The 18,812-nt window shown below is 45.0% G+C and overlaps 1 protein-coding gene across 5 annotated transcripts in view; it reads left to right on the top strand.

The window, feature by feature from the left end:
- Nucleotides 1–18,812, top strand: part of HERC2 (HECT and RLD domain containing E3 ubiquitin protein ligase 2) — a 160,850-nt gene that overhangs the window by 130,188 nt on the left and 11,850 nt on the right. For all 5 annotated transcript variants that reach the window (XM_037510126.1, XM_037510129.2, XM_037510127.2 and 2 more), the window contains 17 exons: nucleotides 107–298; nucleotides 3,923–4,076; nucleotides 4,387–4,494; nucleotides 4,871–5,002; nucleotides 5,417–5,575; nucleotides 5,662–5,780; nucleotides 6,317–6,442; nucleotides 6,884–7,039; nucleotides 7,739–7,854; nucleotides 7,952–8,150; nucleotides 9,604–9,818; nucleotides 11,577–11,754; nucleotides 12,905–13,066; nucleotides 14,916–15,007; nucleotides 15,210–15,349; nucleotides 17,844–18,031; nucleotides 18,532–18,729. In XM_037510126.1, coding sequence (XP_037366023.1) covers nucleotides 107–298; nucleotides 3,923–4,076; nucleotides 4,387–4,494; nucleotides 4,871–5,002; nucleotides 5,417–5,575; nucleotides 5,662–5,780; nucleotides 6,317–6,442; nucleotides 6,884–7,039; nucleotides 7,739–7,854; nucleotides 7,952–8,150; nucleotides 9,604–9,818; nucleotides 11,577–11,754; nucleotides 12,905–13,066; nucleotides 14,916–15,007; nucleotides 15,210–15,349; nucleotides 17,844–18,031; nucleotides 18,532–18,729 — 2,634 coding nt within the window. The remainder of the gene's footprint in view (nucleotides 1–106; nucleotides 299–3,922; nucleotides 4,077–4,386; nucleotides 4,495–4,870; nucleotides 5,003–5,416; nucleotides 5,576–5,661; nucleotides 5,781–6,316; nucleotides 6,443–6,883; nucleotides 7,040–7,738; nucleotides 7,855–7,951; nucleotides 8,151–9,603; nucleotides 9,819–11,576; nucleotides 11,755–12,904; nucleotides 13,067–14,915; nucleotides 15,008–15,209; nucleotides 15,350–17,843; nucleotides 18,032–18,531; nucleotides 18,730–18,812) is intronic.

The raw sequence follows: 18,812 nt of genomic DNA, 5'->3' as shown, positions 1-18,812 counted from the left end.
TCATGAAGTACCTTACTCAGTCAGTGGCATTTATGCATGCTTTGAGTTTATGGGTACCTATTTATCTCTTAACATATTCCTCATTTTAATTGTTGGCATTTTTTAGGATGTTGAAAGCCAAAACAAAACATCAGGTCCAGAGCCTCAGTCCCTGGATGAGTTCACCAGTTTGCTGGTCGCTGACGACACCCGGGTGGTGGTGGACCTGCTCAAGCTGTCCGTGTGCAGCCGGGCAGGAGACAGGGGCAGGGATGTGCTCTCAGCTGTGCTGTCTGGCATGGGCACCGCCTATCCCCAGGTGAGCAATGGATCAAGCTGTGACCCTTCTTTCCAAGGGGCGCTGCTATTGATACCACACCTTATATTGTGCTTGATTTCATCCTAGTGTACAGTCGTTTAGAAGGACTCCTGTAAAACAAGTGTCTTCTCTATCATAGGGGCGGTATTTTTCCTCTCATTTGCCTTTTGACATTATTTTGGTATTTTTTGGCCAGGTAGTATAATTTCTGTCTTTTAACATAGTTGGATCTGCTTGTTTTGCTTTTTTAATGTACAGTTTCTGGGTTTTGTCTTCTGCCCAATGACACTTACCCCTACATGATTCTTTTAAAAAATTCCTTCAAGTTTCTTACCATTTTTATGATTTCATTTATTTGTATTTTTGAGCAATTGTGAATTCATTTTGATGTAGGGATATTAAAGCAGGAATCCAACTTAATTTTTTCCTAAGGGGCAAATAAGTCACCCTGCCATCATTTGTTAATAATCTGTCCTTTTCTCAGTGATTTGAAAACCATGTTTAGCATATTCTTAACTCCGGTATTTTGGGTCCATTTCCACTTATGGACTCTTTTCTGTTCCACTAATCTAACTCTATGTGTTAGTACTACCAGAGTGTTTAACTACAGCTTGAAAATAGATTTTAATATTAGGTAGCTTTGTGACCACTAGGGCTTTTTGCCGCATGGAGAGGCTCTGTACTGAGCCATCTGTGTGGTAGAAATACTCTGTACTGAGCACCAATGTGGTGGAAACGCTGTGTTCTGAGCATCCACTGTGGTGGAAAGGTTCCAGACTGAGCCTTTCAGAGTGGTAACCACCAGCTATGTCAGTGGTTGAACATTTGAAATATGGCAAGTGCTCCTTAGGAACAAAAGTTTGTTTTTTTTTTTTTTAAAGATTTATTTATTTATGCATACAAGAGCTGGGATATGGCCAGAGATGTGATGCTGAGAGGCTCCACCAGAGACAGAGTGGGGAACAGAACAGGCAGATTGACCAAAGTACGCTGCTGAGGGGAGCAGCGGGCAAGATAGGAGATGTCTGCCTCGCCATGTGGGTTTCTCCCTGGCTGGCCGGGGATTGAACTCGTGCTGCAGAGGCTGTGGATTGCTTCATAGCGTGGTGCTTAACTCCTTGCGCCACCCGGGAGGCCCAGGAACAAAAGTTTTTATTCAACTTTAAATTTTATTATTTTTTTTTTTTTATTAAATTTTATTTTTATATTCCCCCATATAATTGCAAACGCCCCATTCTGACCCCAATCCTTCCCCTCCCCCCCCCCCCCCCAAAAAAGTGTCTCTGGTTCATAGTTTTTTGTTGATTTTGATTTTCACTTTCTTATATTCATTTTACTGGTCCCTTATTTAAGTTTTCTAGATTCCTGCTATGAGTGAGACCATCCGGTATTTTTCTTTTTCTTTTTGGCTTATTTCGCTGAGCATGATCCCTTCCAGTGCCATCCATGTTGCTGCAAATTGCATGTGTTTATCTTTTTTGAATGCTGAGTAGTATTCCATGGTATATATGTACTACATCTTCTTGATCCAGTCATCTATTTTTGGGCATTTGGGTTGTTTCCAAAGCTTAGCTATTGTAAACAGTGCTGCTATAAACATAGGAGTGCAGGTGCTCTTTGGAATTGATGTTTCTGTGTCCTTTGGGTAAATACCTAGGAGTGGAATTGCTGGATCATATGGAAGCTCTATGTTTAGTAGGTCCAGAAATCTCCACACAGCTCTCCATAGTGGTTGGACCAGTTTGCACTCCCACCAACAGTGCACAAGAGTTCCTTTTTCTCCACATCCTCGCCAACATTTGTTGTTCAACTTTAAATTTTAATAGCCTCACATATTAGTGGTTAGTCTAGAGCTTAAAGTCCATAGCAGAGAATCAATGTGTCTTATGACTAAGATTGCTCAGTCCCAATGTCCTTGGACTTCTCTGGGACTATAACTTTATAGTGGCCTTGTTCTGCCTTTCCATCCCCACGTGTCAGCGTGTCAGTGGCTACATGCCCTGTGCAGCTATGTCATCTGTATTCCTCTGGCCCTTGTCACCACCACTCACACAATGAAGTACTTAAGTGCGGTTGAGTGATCTGGAAAACATAGTAAATGAAGAGTGCAATTTGCAGTTTGTGAGAGGGACGCAGGACCCTCAGGATGCTGGTGGGAGAGATGGCGTTGGACCCTGAATGCTCTCAGGGCAGAGCCACATTTGTGACCCCTCTTCCCTTCTCTCCGGGAATGAAAGACTGCAGAGGAAGGTTCTGAAGTATAGAAGACCCCTGACAGGGACGACGGCAGTCTGCAGTGGGAATTTAATGATGCCAGTATTGTGGCTCAGTGACACACACCAGGTTCAAGGGGAGAGAGGAAAATATGATAATATTCAAACTGGCCTGGCAGTAGCAAGAGGCTACTCTTGTGGCCTTCCCTGACCTAATCTACATGGGACTCGTAAAGAAAGGGGCCTTTGAATTTATAATGATAATTCTATAATACCTTAGTGTCAGTGATGCTACAGTTGGTCTGTAAAACTGTATACTAAACCAATGAGTTTATTATCTAGCTATGAGAAAAAAATAGAGAAAAATAATTATTTATTCCTGAAAAGTACAGAATAGGGAATAGTTTATTTCTTTTTCTGGATTGAAAGATGTGGAGGTTAATGTATTATTGCTATTATAACAGTCTCATTTAAAAAAAAACAAGTAATTCATAATCGTTAGTACTAACCGCTTAAATGGTTGAACCCCTGAAATTTTAAAATGAAATAAAACATTATGGACCGTTGAAAATATGGTAAGGGGCTGACCCTAAATGTCCAGAGAAACCCCCCTTGTGTTGTTATTTGTAGCTCCTCGTCTCAGACCCTCCACCTGCCCTGCTTGGCCTGATGGATCCTTTCCATTCAACCTCTCCTGATGGATGCCCAGCTCTTTCTAGGATCTTAGCTATTTTTTTTTCCAAAGATTTATTTATTTATGCAAACAAGAGCTGGGGTACAGGCCAGAGGTGTGGGGGGTGAGAGGATTCACCAGAGACAGAGTGGGAAACAGAATAGGCAGATTGGACGAAGTACACTGCTGAGGGGAGCAGCAGGTAAGGGCGAATCAGAAGAAGAGGTCTGCTGCGCCATATGGGTTGCTCCCTGGCGGGCTGGGGGATTGAACTCATGTTGCAGTGGCTGCGGATAGCTTCATAGCTTGCGTCTTAACCCCTTGAGCCACCAGGGAGGCCCTGGATCTTAGCTATTTTTATCACCTGCTCTTTCCCTTGGAATTTTTTGTTCCTGAGACAGACTTTCCTCACTAGGAATTAATCTCATTTTGGCATATAAAGAAGCTGTGGCAATCACAGTCATTTTTGTTTCACCATTTGACACATAGCGAGTGGCTTGTGTGTGTCGGGCAGCGCCGGCTACTTGTCCACAGGGCACGTCCATGCTTCTGCCCCCTCTGCGAGCTCTTTACAGCCTTTATCCGTAGACAAGGAAACTGAGCCTTTCCTTCATTGAGGTTTCTCAAACTCTATAGCTCCTTCTCTCTGCCGCCCTGTCCCTGTGGAAAGAACACGAGAAGACAAGCGCACACAGGGCTCCAGGCGTAGATTTCATTTGTCTCCCACTGCCTCCCCAGGTGGCAGATATGTTGCTGGAGCTCTGTGTCACCGAGTTGGAGGATGTAGCCACAGACTCGCAGAGTGGCCGCCTGTCCTCTCAGCCGGTGGTGGTGGAGAGCAGCCACCCCTACACAGACGACACTTCCTCCAGCGGCACCGTGAAGATCCCAGGTACGCAGGCCGCCCCCGAGAGGCAGTGGTGCTCTGCCTGTGGGGCAGTTTCGCTTCTTTAATTACGCCCATAGTCACCACCATTGTGTTTGATAGGAAAGAGCTATCGAGTTATTTTAGAATCATTTTCTCCTCCCTTTCTAAAAAAAAAACAAACCTTTCTTTTGCCAAATAAAATGCGATACGGAAAACCATGAAAAGTAAGTTTGGCTTAAGGATAATCAAGCAAAGATGCCTTAGTCATCAAAACCCAACTTTGGAGGAGTCCTCCTTATGCCCCCCCTAAAGTCAGGCTCCATTTGTCCTCCAGGTGCAGAAGGACTCAGGGTGGAGTTTGACCGGCAGTGTTCCACAGAGAGGCGCCACGACCCCCTCACAGTCATGGACGGCGTCAACAGGATCGTCTCCGTGCGGTCAGGTATGAGCAGGGATGCTGAACAGGCTGCCACCTTGCATCTTTGTAGAACAGGACTGCTAACATTGCTAGAGTGAAACTGCTTCTTCATTCTTAGGTGAAACTTAAGGAAGGAACAGGAAGCTATTTAACTGTGAAATATGGTAGGTTTCACAGTATTATGGTTATAGTAAATGTTTTAATATGACTGTTAAAGTATAATGGTCTTATTAAAATGTGATTCCTCTATAGTGGTGTGGACTTAAATTTGAGGTATCTTGGGTTGGTGAAGCCAGCTGTTTTTTAGGCCTGGTGTGAATGATTTTGCTTTCTGTTTGCAATAGCTGGTGTTGATTGAATGATGGCATGAACATAACCCCAGGCCTTTTTTCTCCACTAGGCCGAGAGTGGTCCGACTGGTCCAGTGAGCTGCGTATCCCAGGGGATGAGTTGAAATGGAAGTTCATCAGTGATGGGTCTGTGAATGGGTGGGGCTGGCGCTTCACAGTCTACCCCATCATGCCAGCTGCAGGTAAGGAGAGTTGCAGCCACCAAGGCTAAGTGATTAGAACAAGGTGCGCACACATGTGCACACACACACACACACCATTGTCATGTAGTGCCTTGGTCCTGGCGTCTCCTGTGGGAACCAGCGCTGGCGGAGCCCCTACTGCAGTGAGGATCAGAACTGTCCACTGGTCAGGGGCTACCACTCTATCTTCTCACAACAGGAAAGGAGCCATTGCTGTTTGCAATTTTTAAGCTCTTGGAGTTTCACATAAAATGTCATTGTACAAAGACTTGTGTGACTTAGACAGTTGTGGTTCGAACAGGTAGCATCCAGATGGACAAGGCCCACACCTTGTTGGTCGGATGTCTGTGAATCTCCGCATGGGAGATCCCTCTCCCTGTCCACACAGGGATGTTTACAGTGCCCATTCCCTAGGACCTAAAGACCTCCTTTCCGACCGCTGTGTCCTCTCCTGCCCGTCCATGGACTTGGTGACTTGTCTGTTAGACTTTCGGCTCAATCTGGCCTCCAATAGAAGCATAGTCCCTCGCCTTGCAGCGTCACTTGCAGCGTGCGCGCAGCTGAGTGCCTTAGGTATGTGGCACCTTTTTTGCTTATATCTCTCTTATTTGTTGGGAAAATTGGTCAAGCTTCTGATGTTTTCTCTCTGCCCATTTCAGCTGCCAGTCACAGAATGTGGGCCCTTCAAAGGCTGAGGAAGTTGCTTACCACTGAATTTGGGCAATCAATCAACATAAACAGGCTACTTGGTGATACTGATGGGGAAACACGAGCTTTGGTACGGAACTTTACTGTTTCTAGATGTTTGGCCCGTTGGGAATAAAATGTAATAATTGGAACCAGTAATTTAAATACTGAAAGGAGTTTTGAAATTTCACTTAAGAAGAAGGTTGCCTTTGTCACATCAGTCCTCCTTTGCTCCACATACTGAGTCCAGACTGAACTCTATTTTAGAAATAGTAAAGTGTCGATGGCTCTGAGCATAGGCTGTCTGCTGAACTCATCACATCCCATAGGCCCCTGAGCCTAACGCTAGAAGAGGTGGAGCTCTAGGCCAGAAAGGGACTGGTCCCTAGGAGTGGCCCTACTGAAAGCGAGACCAAACATACAGGAGGTGAATTTTCAAACTCCCATTTTTTATTTTAGGTTTGTTATGCTCTTTTAGCTTTTTTCATATTGGAGTATCATTATGTATTACTTTAGAGAGAATAGTATAAATGTAATAAAACCTTTGACTCATTAAAACAAAACACTCAAATCCCCAACAGTTTGGATCCTTGTGATTTTGTTTTTTTTTTTTTTTTTTTTTTTTAGAGTTTTACAGGCAGTGCTCTTGCTGCTTTGGTGAAAGGCCTTCCAGAAGCTTTGCAAAGACAGTTTGAATATGAAGATCCTATCGTGAGAGGTGGCAAACAGCTGCTCCATAGCCCATTCTTTAAGGTAATACTTGGCATGATGGGGGCTGACTGTGGGGGGTGGGTCACAGAGCTAGCGTGTGCAGCGCCTTTGTTTCAGGCCTCGAGGGCAGGTGTAGATACTGCCGATGTGGAATGCAGAAAATTTCCAGAAAGGCCCATGTGATTTATGCCCTTGTAAGTTAAATAATAACAAGTTTTGAGAGGGGTCTCCTTGTTAGTTGGCCTAAGTGTTGTCTCAGTTGAGGACCTGAGGTCCTGTGTAGCAGATGCATCACTATTTGCTGAGTAGAAATTATCCACATCACTGGTGATGACAAAACACTTGCCAGGGGTGACAGCCTAGAACAAGGAGCTCCTGAATGAGGACCTTTAGAGGCCTTGTGTCTTTGGCACAAAGTGTTGGTGAAGTAGAGCATTCACTACATTTCTCAGTGTCCCTGTGTTTCGTTTCTGATGGATGCAGGTACTGGTAGCTCTTGCTTGCGACCTGGAGCTAGACACTCTCCCTTGCTGTGCTGAGACACACAAGTGGGCTTGGTTCCGAAGGTACTGCATGGCCTCCCGTGTGGCTGTGGCCCTGGACAAGAGAACACCATTGCCCCGCCTGTTTCTCGATGAGGTATTATACCTGGTTTTGGAATCATTTTGGAAATGCAAAAAAAATTCAGCTTTAGTTAAAAGAAAAAAATGCTAGTATTATGAGACACAGAAGCATTCATCTTGCCAAGCAATACCATAAAGTAACTCCCTCCCCCTTTTTCTTTTATTAAGAAGCATTTTATGGACCCAGTAGAGCGGGAATTCTTATTGAGCATCTCATGTACATCTCCCCTTTCTCCTGACATATTACACAAATGTGTTACAAAGAGATTTTCAGCTTCTGACTGGGGACAGACCAAGGGCCTTCCATGTGGCCTGGGCACTTGCTCTCAGAGGTGCTTTGTGTTTGCTGCCGTGCCCTTGGATGATAGTACCAAGCCAGGCTGGGCAGCTGCCCTTCCCCTCACAGACACACTCTGCAGGCCGTACTTCCAGGGAGCAAAGTGAAGTAGGTGAGAAAACCAGTGAAAAATGAGTAAATGGGCACTGAGCATTTCAGCTAAAGTTTACTTTTTAGTAAACTGAAGATTCAGTGATACTACCTCAACATTTTTAAATTTCTTAGACTTGATAATATCACATTGGCTTTGCTTGTTAGCCATAAAATCATGATCTTGGCATTCCTTGTAATCCCAGATGGGGATTCCTCCTGTCTTCTTAATGTTACATATTTTATTCTTGAGATGTGTGTTTGACGTATAGTCATAATATTATCTAGGTGGCTAAGAAAATTCGTGAATTAATGGCAGACAGTGAAAACATGGATGTTCTCCATGAGAACCACGACATTTTTAAAAGAGAACAAGATGAGCAGCTGGTGCAGTGGATGAACAGGTAATTACATCAGAAACAAGACATAACGTTTGTGAGAGAAAGGCGGCTCATGTGCAGTTCTCTCCCATGTCACTTGTTGGCTTGATGTTTGTTGTAGGCGACCAGATGACTGGACTCTCTCTGCCGGCGGTAGTGGAACAATCTATGGATGGGGACATAATCATAGAGGGCAGCTGGGGGGCATCGAAGGTGCGAAAGTTAAAGTCCCCACTCCGTGTGAAGCCCTGGCTACTCTCAGACCTGTGCAGTTAATTGGAGGCGAGCAGACGCTCTTCGCAGTGACAGCTGATGGGAAGGTAATGGTGCATCTTGTGTGTCCTGTGACCTGCAGACTGAGAGTCAGCTGTCACCATAGAGGGGCATTGCTAGGCTCGTGGGATGAGGAAGGATTCTGCTGAAACAGCATTATCTCAAGATCAGTAGTTCTTGTGCTTTGTTGGAACCAGTTAGAGGTCTGAAGTATTTCTGTAGGATCTTGAGATATGTTTTATGTGGTGTTTATATGGTGTATGTTTTATGGCTTTTACAATTTTTTATTTGGAAATGCAACCGACTGTGTAACTGTATTGCAATTGTTTGCATACCAGTGTTAGATATTTTTTATTGTTGTCTGCTATCAGTGCTGTCTTTTAAAACAAAACTGCTGGTGTGTTTATATCTGGTTACGATATTCTATTTTATGTATCTCAAGCTTTTTTTTTTACTTCATAGAGAGCCATAATCTGTGAATAGATTTTATTCTCTCCTTTCCATTCACTTCTTTCATTCCTCTCCTCCCCCCATTTGTGTGGGAGACAGGGAACTCACCTCCACACATGGGTGTCACAATATTGAACAGGAGTGGTTATGGTAGGGCCTGATTTTGTCTTGGTCCAGAAAGACTGATTAAACATGTCACACTCTTCCTGTGGGGTTTTGGTAGATACCCTTTGTCAGATTGTGAAAATTCTCTTTATGAATGGGTATTGATTTTTGTTAAACACACTTTCTGCATTAAAAGAAAATATTCTTTGGATGTTTTCCCCTTTAAGTGGATTAATATAGTGAATGGATTAATTAGTTCTGTTATATTAAACATTCTCACATTATTTGAAGAAACTCAACTTGGTCAGGATACATTTTAGATTTTTGTAGTTTGTGTTTGTTTTGTTTGGGGTTTTGGGGAGATCCGGGATTCTTGAGTGTGCTCCTTCTGGAATTCCTTGTCTGTTTGGTACAATATTAGTTTTCTGTTGAACCTAAAACATACACATGTATTAACTGGCCATTTCTTTGAACCATTGACTTAGCTGGTTCCTCCACTCCAGAATCTTCCATCAGGCTATAATCATCTGCAGTCTCTGCTGGGGAGGATTTGATTCCTCCTGAACTGTTGACTGAGGCTGCCTTCAGTCTTTTGTCAGGATAAGTGAGGGAGAAGGCAAGAGAGTGATAGCAAGGCAGAAGTCACAGCGTGTGACCTAATGCAGAAGTCACAGTCCACCCCTATTGCCAAATTCCATTCATTAAAGCCAGTCACAAGGTCTCGTCCATGTTTAAAAAATTACACAGGAGCCTTTGACAACTGAGGTATTTTTTAGAGCTTTGATAAAGTACAAATAAAGTCTTAAACATTCTTGTAATTTTTAATTTTAAATGTAATTTCTCTGTAATGAGAATGTCTAGAGCACTGATTGGGTTTATTAATTATTCAAATATAGGAGTACTTAGAACAAAATCTGATGTCTGCATTACTTTCTCTCGTCTTAGCTGTATGCCACGGGGTATGGTGCTGGTGGCAGACTCGGAATTGGAGGGACAGAGTCGGTGTCTACCCCAACGTTACTTGAGTCCATACAGCATGTGTTTATTAAGAAAGTAGCTGTGAACTCAGGAGGGAAACACTGTCTTGCCCTCTCTTCAGAAGGAGAAGTTTACTCTTGGGGTGAGGCCGAAGATGGGAAGCTGGGGCATGGCAACAGAAGGTATTATGTGCTAACATCATTTTCAGTGTTATGTTTTCCTTTTTCATTTGTTTTAATGCTGGTATAGTGTATTGGCATTTTATTTTCAGCGCAACATTCATAATAGATTATTCAAATTAAATGTTAATGACTCACTTGCCAGAAATAAGTTTATGTGCCCCTATGTGGGTTTGCCTACATGACCCCTTGTTGGGAAAAAAAATCAATTTTGAGTTTTTGATTTCTTACCATGTTGATTTCTAAGTGCTAAGTATGATAAGCTTCCTTTGTTTCTCTCCTCTGAGTCCCTTCCCTCTGATCCTTAGTCATCTACTGAATCACATTTGGCATTTTGATAACACACAATACTAAAACTATCAACACCGAGGAAATGACAGGAGTGAGGAAGACACAAGAATGACGGTTTTTTAAACAAAGCCACCAAACTTTGTTTTTAAACCAAACTAGTTCGAAAAACATAATTTTTAGAAATCAATGAGAACTCCCTCCAAGTTAGAGTAACTGGAACATTCCTATCTGAAATAACAGGAGCACCAGACCAAATACAGCGCAGTAGCGCCAAAGACATGGGCAGTAAAGTACTTATAGTGTTCCCTGAGAAATGGGAAACAAACGAGGTGCGTTGTAAAGATTGCTCCACCTTGCTGCCTGTGGAAAGCTTCCAGATGGGGGCACATTTCCAATATGTACAACTTAGAAAAGTATGCAAAAATGATTTATTGGAGAAAAGGTTGTCTTTTTAACAAATGGTTTTGAATAATTGGTTAGTGGCATGGAAGCAGTAAACTTAAATTCTTTTCTAGCACATTTAAATTAACTCAAAATTTGTAGTCATAAATTAAAATCTCAAACTAAAAACTTCTAGAAGAAACTGAGTGAAGACTTTTGTAACCTTAGGTCATGCATAGATTTGAAGATAGCACTCCAAAAACATGATCCGTTAAAGAAAAACATGATAAATTGGACTTCAAAAAATTGTTAACTTCTTTGAAAAACACTTAAGAGATTGAAAAGACATGCTACAGACTGGGAAAGTGTATTTACAACCAGATGTCTCACTAAAGTCTTATATCCAAAATCGTTATAAAGAGCTTTCGCAACTCAATAATTATTAAGTTGACATTGATACAGTAAAACCCCTTAAATGACATGCTGATTTATGGCAAGCCAGGCAGCTGGCTTCTGTAGAGGACCTGACAGTAATAAGGATTAGGCTTTGCTAGCCACATACGTCTCTGTTGATATGCCTCTTTTTTTTTTTAAAAAAAACAACCTTTGAAACTGTAGAATCCTATTCGCAGCTCACTAGTCTTTGAGAAACAGGCCTTGGGCCAGACGTGGTCCACATATGGACAGTGTCTGCTAGCCCTGATTTAGACTGGGCATCAACTCTGTGGCAGTAGGGCAACTTGTGGAAAGGGAGGTGGGTAAGAAGTTATGAAATCTTGAGTTCAGGTGTGAATGGTTATTCTTGATTGATTTAACAGTTGAGTCAAAGGATATAGATTGAGAGGCATGAATTGAATAAGTGAGGAGCAAACCCAGAGTTTGGCATTTAATACTTTAAAAGTATTTAAGAATAAAACTATGATGGTGGTGGGTGTGATAGAGTGACATACATCTGAGGAGTTGTGAACCTGTTCCCTTAAATCATACACAGTGTTATAAACCAATGTTGTCACTGTAAAAAATAATAATCAAATAAAGAAAGAAAAACAACAACTGTATTTTAGTTATATTTTATCACCTCTTTTGCAGTCCGTGCGACCGCCCCCGGGTCATTGAGTCACTGAGAGGAATCGAGGTGGTGGATGTTGCTGCCGGCGGAGCCCACAGTGCCTGCGTCACCGCAGCTGGGGACCTCTACACCTGGGGCAAGGGCCGGTATGGCCGCCTGGGGCATAGCGACAGTGAGGATCAGTTAAAGCCAAAGCTGGTGAGAAGGCACCAGAGAAGGTGCTGGAGCCTGGCGTGGCTTCCTACCCCTGGAAGGGTGGGAGCAACTTGGAATTGTCATAATTTTTAAAGCCAAAAATATTTCCTGTCATAGCCTCATGATTTACAAGTATGTTTTATTTGGGTGGAAATAAAATCCATTGGCATGGATTCCATGGATCATTTAAAGAGGGCAGTATTTGAAATATGTTTTTATTCATATTAGTAAACATTACATGACATCTTTTTAAAATTTCTTGGTTTCAGAAGGGCCTGTAGTGTTGGGGGTGAGGCGATGGTGTGAATAGGCAGCTTTCCTAATGGGTTATTGTGGACACTGGCACCTGCTTCCTGTGGTGCAGGTGTGTTCACAGTCTTCCCTCCTTACCTGAGGGGGAGCGCGTCCATGACCCCCAGCAGATGCCTGGCACCTTGGATAGTACTGAACCTGACATGTGCTGTATATGCTGTTCCCCTGTGCACACATTCTATGATAAATGCTAATTCATAAGTTAGGCACAGGAAGACATTAATAACAATAGCTAATAATGAAATAGAACAATTATAACTACATACTACAAAAAGAAGTCATGTGATTGTGGCATCTCTAAATATCTTCCTTTGCATAATATTTTTGGACTGTGGTTGATTGAGAGTAAGTGAAACCAAGGGCAATGGGTGGAGGGGGGTACTATAATTCAAATAGATGAAAGTATTTGTCTTATGGGATTATTAAAATTCCCTGTCCTTTGTAGAGGTTTAAAATAGGCACTGGGCCTCCCTGGTGGTGCAAGTGGTTGAGCGCCGCTCTGTGAAGCTGTCCGCAGCCGCTGTAGCACGGGTTTGATCCTGGCCGGCCAGGGAGATACCCACATGGTGTGGCAGACCTCTCCTGTCTCGCCTGCTGCTCCCCTCAGCAGTGTGTTTCATCATTCTGCCTGTTCTGCTCCCCGCTCTGTCTCTGGTGAACCCTCTCACCCTCCCGTGCATCTGGCCTGTATCCCGGTTCTTGTAGAAAATAAATAAATCTTTAAATAAATAAATGAAATAAAATAGGCACCCATGCACAAAAAGTATCCTTGCTGTTTCAAATCTTCCTTTGGTAAACCGCCTTCTGTGCTGCCAGGTGACCCATGACCTCTCCTCTGTAGGTGGAGGCGCTGCAGGGCCACCGTGTCATCGACGTGGCCTGTGGCAGTGGAGATGCCCAGACCCTCTGTCTCACCGACGATGACACCGTCTGGTCCTGGGGAGATGGGGACTATGGCAAGCTTGGCAGAGGGGGCAGCGATGGCTGCAAAGTGCCCATGAAGGTATTTGTCTACTCAGTGGGAGAAGGCGCTTTTCCTGGTGGGCCCGGAACCCGTGGGGGCTGGGTCTCTCTGGGGCTCAGGGCACCATCCACAGAACAGGGGGTCCTCTCGGACTGGCTCCCCCCCCCCCTGCACACTTCTCAGTCGGGGTCTTTATCTTCACAGGAAGTATGATGGGTAATTGGGCAAAAGGTGAGCAAAAGTTCCAAAGGTATTAAGATACCTGAGGGCTGTTTGTGTTCTCTAGGGAAATTATATAATCCTGTGGGGTGCCACTGAGCCTGTGGTTTTATTTAGTATGTAGACCATTAGAAGGAAAGGATAATGAGTCATTCACACCTTTTTAGTTTATAGAGGTCTGTGGCTCTGAAACGAAGTGGTGCTTGCTGAAAGGGTTGCATGTGGCTTAGCCAGATGCCGTGTTAAGTGGACATCCCTGGAGAAGTCACAGAAAGAGGCTTCAGGGATCAGATTGCTTTGCTCTGCACGAGCTCCTGCTGCTGGGCCGTTTCTTAACTGCCTTTGTAAACGGGCATTTGGCCAAAGTTAAGTTCATTGATGTGTCCAGAGCCCGTGCTGACTGCTTAGTGAACTGCAGTGTGTGAACACCACTTGGCTGTTTAGCTGAGGTGCTTTGCTGTGGACCTGGAAGCCAGTCTTATTGGGGCTCAGGAACTACACATGCAGAATAGAGGCCCATACAGTGCACAGGCAGCCCTGGGAATTGGTGAGCCGCCAAGGCCCCTCATATAGGACAAGAGTGTGAGCCTGAGCTGCTTTGCTCTTCTTCCCAGAGCTGTGCTGCTATTTAAGTTTAAATTTAAATCACTTAAGGGCAAAACTAAGTGTGCTCCCTCACAGGCACTGGCACATTATCAATACACGTGTAGCTGGTGTCCAGGAAGTGTGGGCACAGCTCTGGCAGAGGGGACCGGTCTGGGGGCACTGCAGCCCTGCTCCCTGGGCAGGAGCTGCCCTCATTCTGCTCAGGCTGCTTTGGCCGGGGACTGCTAGGAAGCCAGGGGCCCATGTGCCTCCTTGTCATTACCTCTTGCTCTTTTCCCCTTACAGGCGGGAGGTGTTTTAACCATGTTAAGGGTTACTTGGGGTTTCTGTATTTATGAAAACATTGTTGAGTGAAGAAGTTTGTAGACAAAGGCACCTTCAGGATTAGAATTTGGGCAGTGAGGGCATGAAAGTTATTACTGATGTGATCACGACAGGTTTGCCATGAAGCACATACTAAGAGAATCACTTGTTTTAATCAGTTTAAATTTAAAACAAATATAAGAACTTAAGTCTTAGGACAGCCATAGGTAGTAAGAACATACGTTGCTGGGAAAGGAACACCCATGACTAATGAAGTGAACCCTATAGGGACCCCCCAGTGCTGGCTATGAGGGGTCTGAACCCTGGTGTATATAGGGGTGGAGGTGAGTTGTATTTATTTGGATTAATCCCGGAACCCTGGTCCTCTTGGCTATCCCTCCCCTGTTTGCCTGCTGCTCTTCCTCTGTTGCCCTCAGGGAACTGAGGAGGCTGGAAGGCTTGCTGGAGAATGGGACTCCCAAGAGAAGTGGATGATGGGAAAAACTATCAGTCTTCAGCTGTGAATTTCCAGTGACCTGCCTGGGCCTCAGGGCCTGGGGGCATGCCTTCCTGGCCACGCTTCACTCCTGTTCCTCAGAGCCAGGTGTCTTGTTCCTCCTGTCAACACTGAGCAGGGTTTTGAGTTGTGCTGTATAGTCCACACGGGTCAGGGCTTCCAGTTCTTTATTAGATGGGTTCAGTCTCTGTGGTTGCAGCAAAACCTTGGTGAGTTCAATCTAACTGATCCTTTTCCTTCCAGATCGACTCTCTCACAGGCCTCGGAGTGGTTAAGGTGGAATGTGGATCCCAGTTTTCTGTCGCCCTTACCAAATCTGGCACTGTTTATACCTGGTATGCAAGATCCTGCTGGTTTACTTCCTCCAAAACCAGATTGTTAATTGAAGTTATATTAACTGTCTTTTCTTAGATGGAAATATAAGTTGTGTGGTGGGCTGTGGTTCGTGTCCTGAAGTGGTGCTTGTGGCCTCAGGATGGGACGGGGTGGTATGGAGCTGACCTTGTACTTGTAAGTTCCATGTTTCCTTGTGTGCAGGGGCAAAGGTGATTATCACAGACTGGGCCATGGATCCGACGATCATGTCAGAAGACCTCGGCAGGTCCAAGGGCTGCAGGGGAAGAAAGTCATTGCCATTGCCACTGGCTCCCTGCACTGCGTGTGCTGCAGTGAGGATGGTAGGTGTGAGGCCTGGCGTGGCAACACGAGGGCTTTAAATCCAGAGGTCTGCTCAGGGATAACATAGGCAGCTGTGAGGAGGGAGCGGCAGCGATCTGAGGAATGCATCAGACTAAGCACCCCACCCCCACCCATTGTGTTAAATGTGTCCCGTTGGGCTCCACTGGGAAGGGGCCCCTAGAATTTTGCGCCTGCTCTCCTGTAGACATCACTCTGCTTTTTCCCTTTGCCGATGCTACGACAGGGCCATAGTTCTGAGTGCGATACGTGCTGACTCCTGGGAGTTCCAGTGAATCATCACACCTGTGGATAGTCCCAGGGACCCCAACACAATGGCAAAGAAGGGACTTAACAGGAGGAAAATTAAAGTTGTTAATTTACTAACTTTACAGTATGGAAATGATTCTGGATTACTTTGTGGGCCAGTATAGTCACACAAACCCCTCAAAACAGAAGAGGCAGGTGTGCCAGAGAGGTGACAGAGGAGGCAGGTGAGATTTTTGAAGTGAAGGTTTCACCTGCCATTGCCGGCTTTGGAGGTGGAGGCAAGTAGCCGGAGAATGCAGGCGGCCCCTGGAGGCTGGGGTGGCTGTCAGCTAACAGTCGGCAAGGACGCGGGATGTCAGTCTTACTGAGAACTGAATTCTGCCAACAGCCGGAATGAGCCAGGGGAACAGGGCCTCCATGAAGGCATGTAGTCTGGTGACACTTGGCCTGGAGCCCAGGGAGGCCATGTTGAACCCCTTCCTGCGGAACTGAAGATAATGCCTGGGAGTTACTCCCACCTGGAGGGGAGGATGTTTCGCACACACACACACACACACACACACCAGGTAGTTCTCATATACCAGACTGTCTGGGAATTAGCTCTGTTCTGACACACTCGACCCAGGGAGAGCGTCAGGTTCCACAGATTAAGGATTCAGTCCCACAAGAGTGTTCCCACCTCACCCGCCCCATCGGACACCAGCTGCAAGCCTTCAGTGTGTGTGTCTGGTGTTCCTCTTTCTCAGTGCCTATTTTATTCTCACCAAATATTTAATTTATTTGTTTACAACTGTGTGGCTCTCATGGTTTCCTAATTCAGTCAGTGAGTTATATGTAATCTCTCGCTGTTACTTCCATGCTTTCAAATTTTGTCCTGCTTGGCTAGCTTTAGCTCCTGAGGAGTCCTCATCACTCACTGAGTCCTTCCTCGCTTTCTGACACACTCCGTCCCCATCTTGACCTTTCCTGCCCCAAACCTCGGATTGACTTTTTAGGAGCCTGGTGTCTCCAGAGGAGAACGGGATTTAGAAGACAAGCCCTTCGGTGGGTTCATTGCTGCTGGCCTGTTGCTCTTCCTGGGACCTCCCAGTGGGTAGAACTACAGAGAGTATGTGTGTAAATCACATGCACAGTTACTTCTGTGTTTGTTTCTGTATCTCTGTATGGGTACTGGAAACCATGTGTCCAGTTCTGTACCCAAGGCTTCTTTCTGATTTTCCTTTCCACACTCGTGGTTCCTTTCTCTGGATCCCAATGTCCCTAGTCTGATTCCAGTACTGAGTCTCCGCGGGTGGCCAGTGTCTCATCGTCGCCTTTGCCTCTCCCCGAGTGGCTTATCCTCACCCCACTTGGGTGTGACTGCCCACTCTAGGCTGCCCTCACACGTGGGTGTGTAGTCTTCCTGTGTGGGCTAACTTCCCACATCTTGCCACCCCATGTGGAAGCCCTGGTCCCTCGGGACTGTGGTCCCCTGAACCTAGCTGCACCTCTGCAGAGAGGTCTTTCTCTTCTTACTCTTGCTCTGATACCACCCAGTGGCTTCCGGGCTTAGCTGTCAAGGGCAGGACGGGGCAGGACACAAGCACAGTGCCCTGGGTTAGCCTTCATTTTACAGAGCCGTGCTGTGTCTGTGTGACACCCTGAAGAGCGTGTGATGACAGTTCCAGAAAACCTCATTTCTGTTCTAGGCACTGAGTGGCCTTACCCTTAGAAAATTTTATGGTGTCATTTCATGCTTAGGGTCCAGGATGGCACACAAGAGGAATGATTTTTCTCATCAGTGATGACTCTCGTGTTCAGCATATGAATGTAGGAAGAACTACATGTTTCTTTAAAAAACATGGATTTTGTTTAGCTAAAAATTTACCTTTTCCATTTTTCATACAGAATCAATTTGGGTTGTTAAGGATATGACCACCTGTTTTAAAGTTTATTCTGATTAAGACTCTTGAAGGTACATGCTTAGTCCTCTGAACCATCACTGTTGAATTTTTAAGATCAGACAGTCTCGTGCATCACTTGAAAAGGCACGTTGGCCTGCCCGAACTGTCTGGAGTTAGGGAAGTGGTGCCTCTGAAGGTGGTGATTCGAGATGCGTCAGTCAGACATGAGGTTGACTTTCAGGCAGTTACTGCTGACACCCAGTGGTGATTGCGGTGGAAGAAGGTGGTGGTGTTTTCATTGGCCCTAGTATGTGAGTCCTTACTCTAAATTAACTTCATTTAGGTGAAGTTTATACATGGGGTGACAATGATGAAGGGCAACTGGGAGATGGAACAACAAACGCCATCCAGAGGCCTCGGTTAGTAGCTGCCCTTCAGGGTAAGAAGGTCAACCGTGTGGCCTGCGGCTCAGCACACACCCTGGCGTGGTCTACCAGCAAGCCTGCCAGCGCTGGGAAGCTCCCTGCACAGGTCAGTACTGGTTGAACCAGTGGGCCAGGAGGTGTGCAAGTTGTGACAAAGTTACTGTTTGTGTATTAAGTTGTGCATGTACTACCACATTGTTCCATGATATTCTTACCAAGACATTCCATTGAAAATAACCTTGACATTCACACCAACCAGTATTCTGTGTCTGTCATTCTGTGTGTGTGTGTATGTATGTGTAACCTGCATTCAAGGTCTTATAAATGATACAAAGCCCTTCTGATAGTGTAGGCCCTCACATGTTCCTTTAAATATATTTCTGTGTAATTTTTTAGCATTCTCCTTGATCTTTACATTACTTGGTTCAAGTAGTCAAACCAGACAGAATATTGTACTAGAAACAATGTGGTTTTCAGGCCAAAGTCAGAAGGCATATATATGCTTCTCTGTTTTAAAAAGAATATATTTTCAAGCTCCAGCCACAAACCATGGCTTCTCTGGACATTTGACACCCAAGTTGACATCACATGGTTTCAATGTTTCAGGTGCCCATGGAGTACAATCACTTGCAGGAAATCCCCATCATTGCTCTGCGCAACCGGCTACTGCTGCTGCACCACATCTCTGAGCTCTTCTGCCCTTGCATCCCCATGTTCGATTTGGAGGGGTCTCTTGACGAGACTGGACTCGGGCCGTCCGTGGGGTTTGATACTCTACGAGGAATTCTGATATCCCAGGGAAAGGTATTGTTGCAGCAATCCTTACTGTTGGTGAAACTGATATTTCCAGTGTGCTTCAGTGGACAAAAATTCCTCACTGGGATTGT

This window comes from Talpa occidentalis, unplaced genomic scaffold (genome assembly GCF_014898055.3).
Source record: "Talpa occidentalis isolate TD23 unplaced genomic scaffold, MPIMG_talOcc4v2.1 talOcc4.14, whole genome shotgun sequence".
Lineage (NCBI taxonomy): Eukaryota > Metazoa > Chordata > Mammalia > Eulipotyphla > Talpidae > Talpa > Talpa occidentalis.
This window is presented reverse-complemented; position numbering and strand designations above follow the sequence as displayed.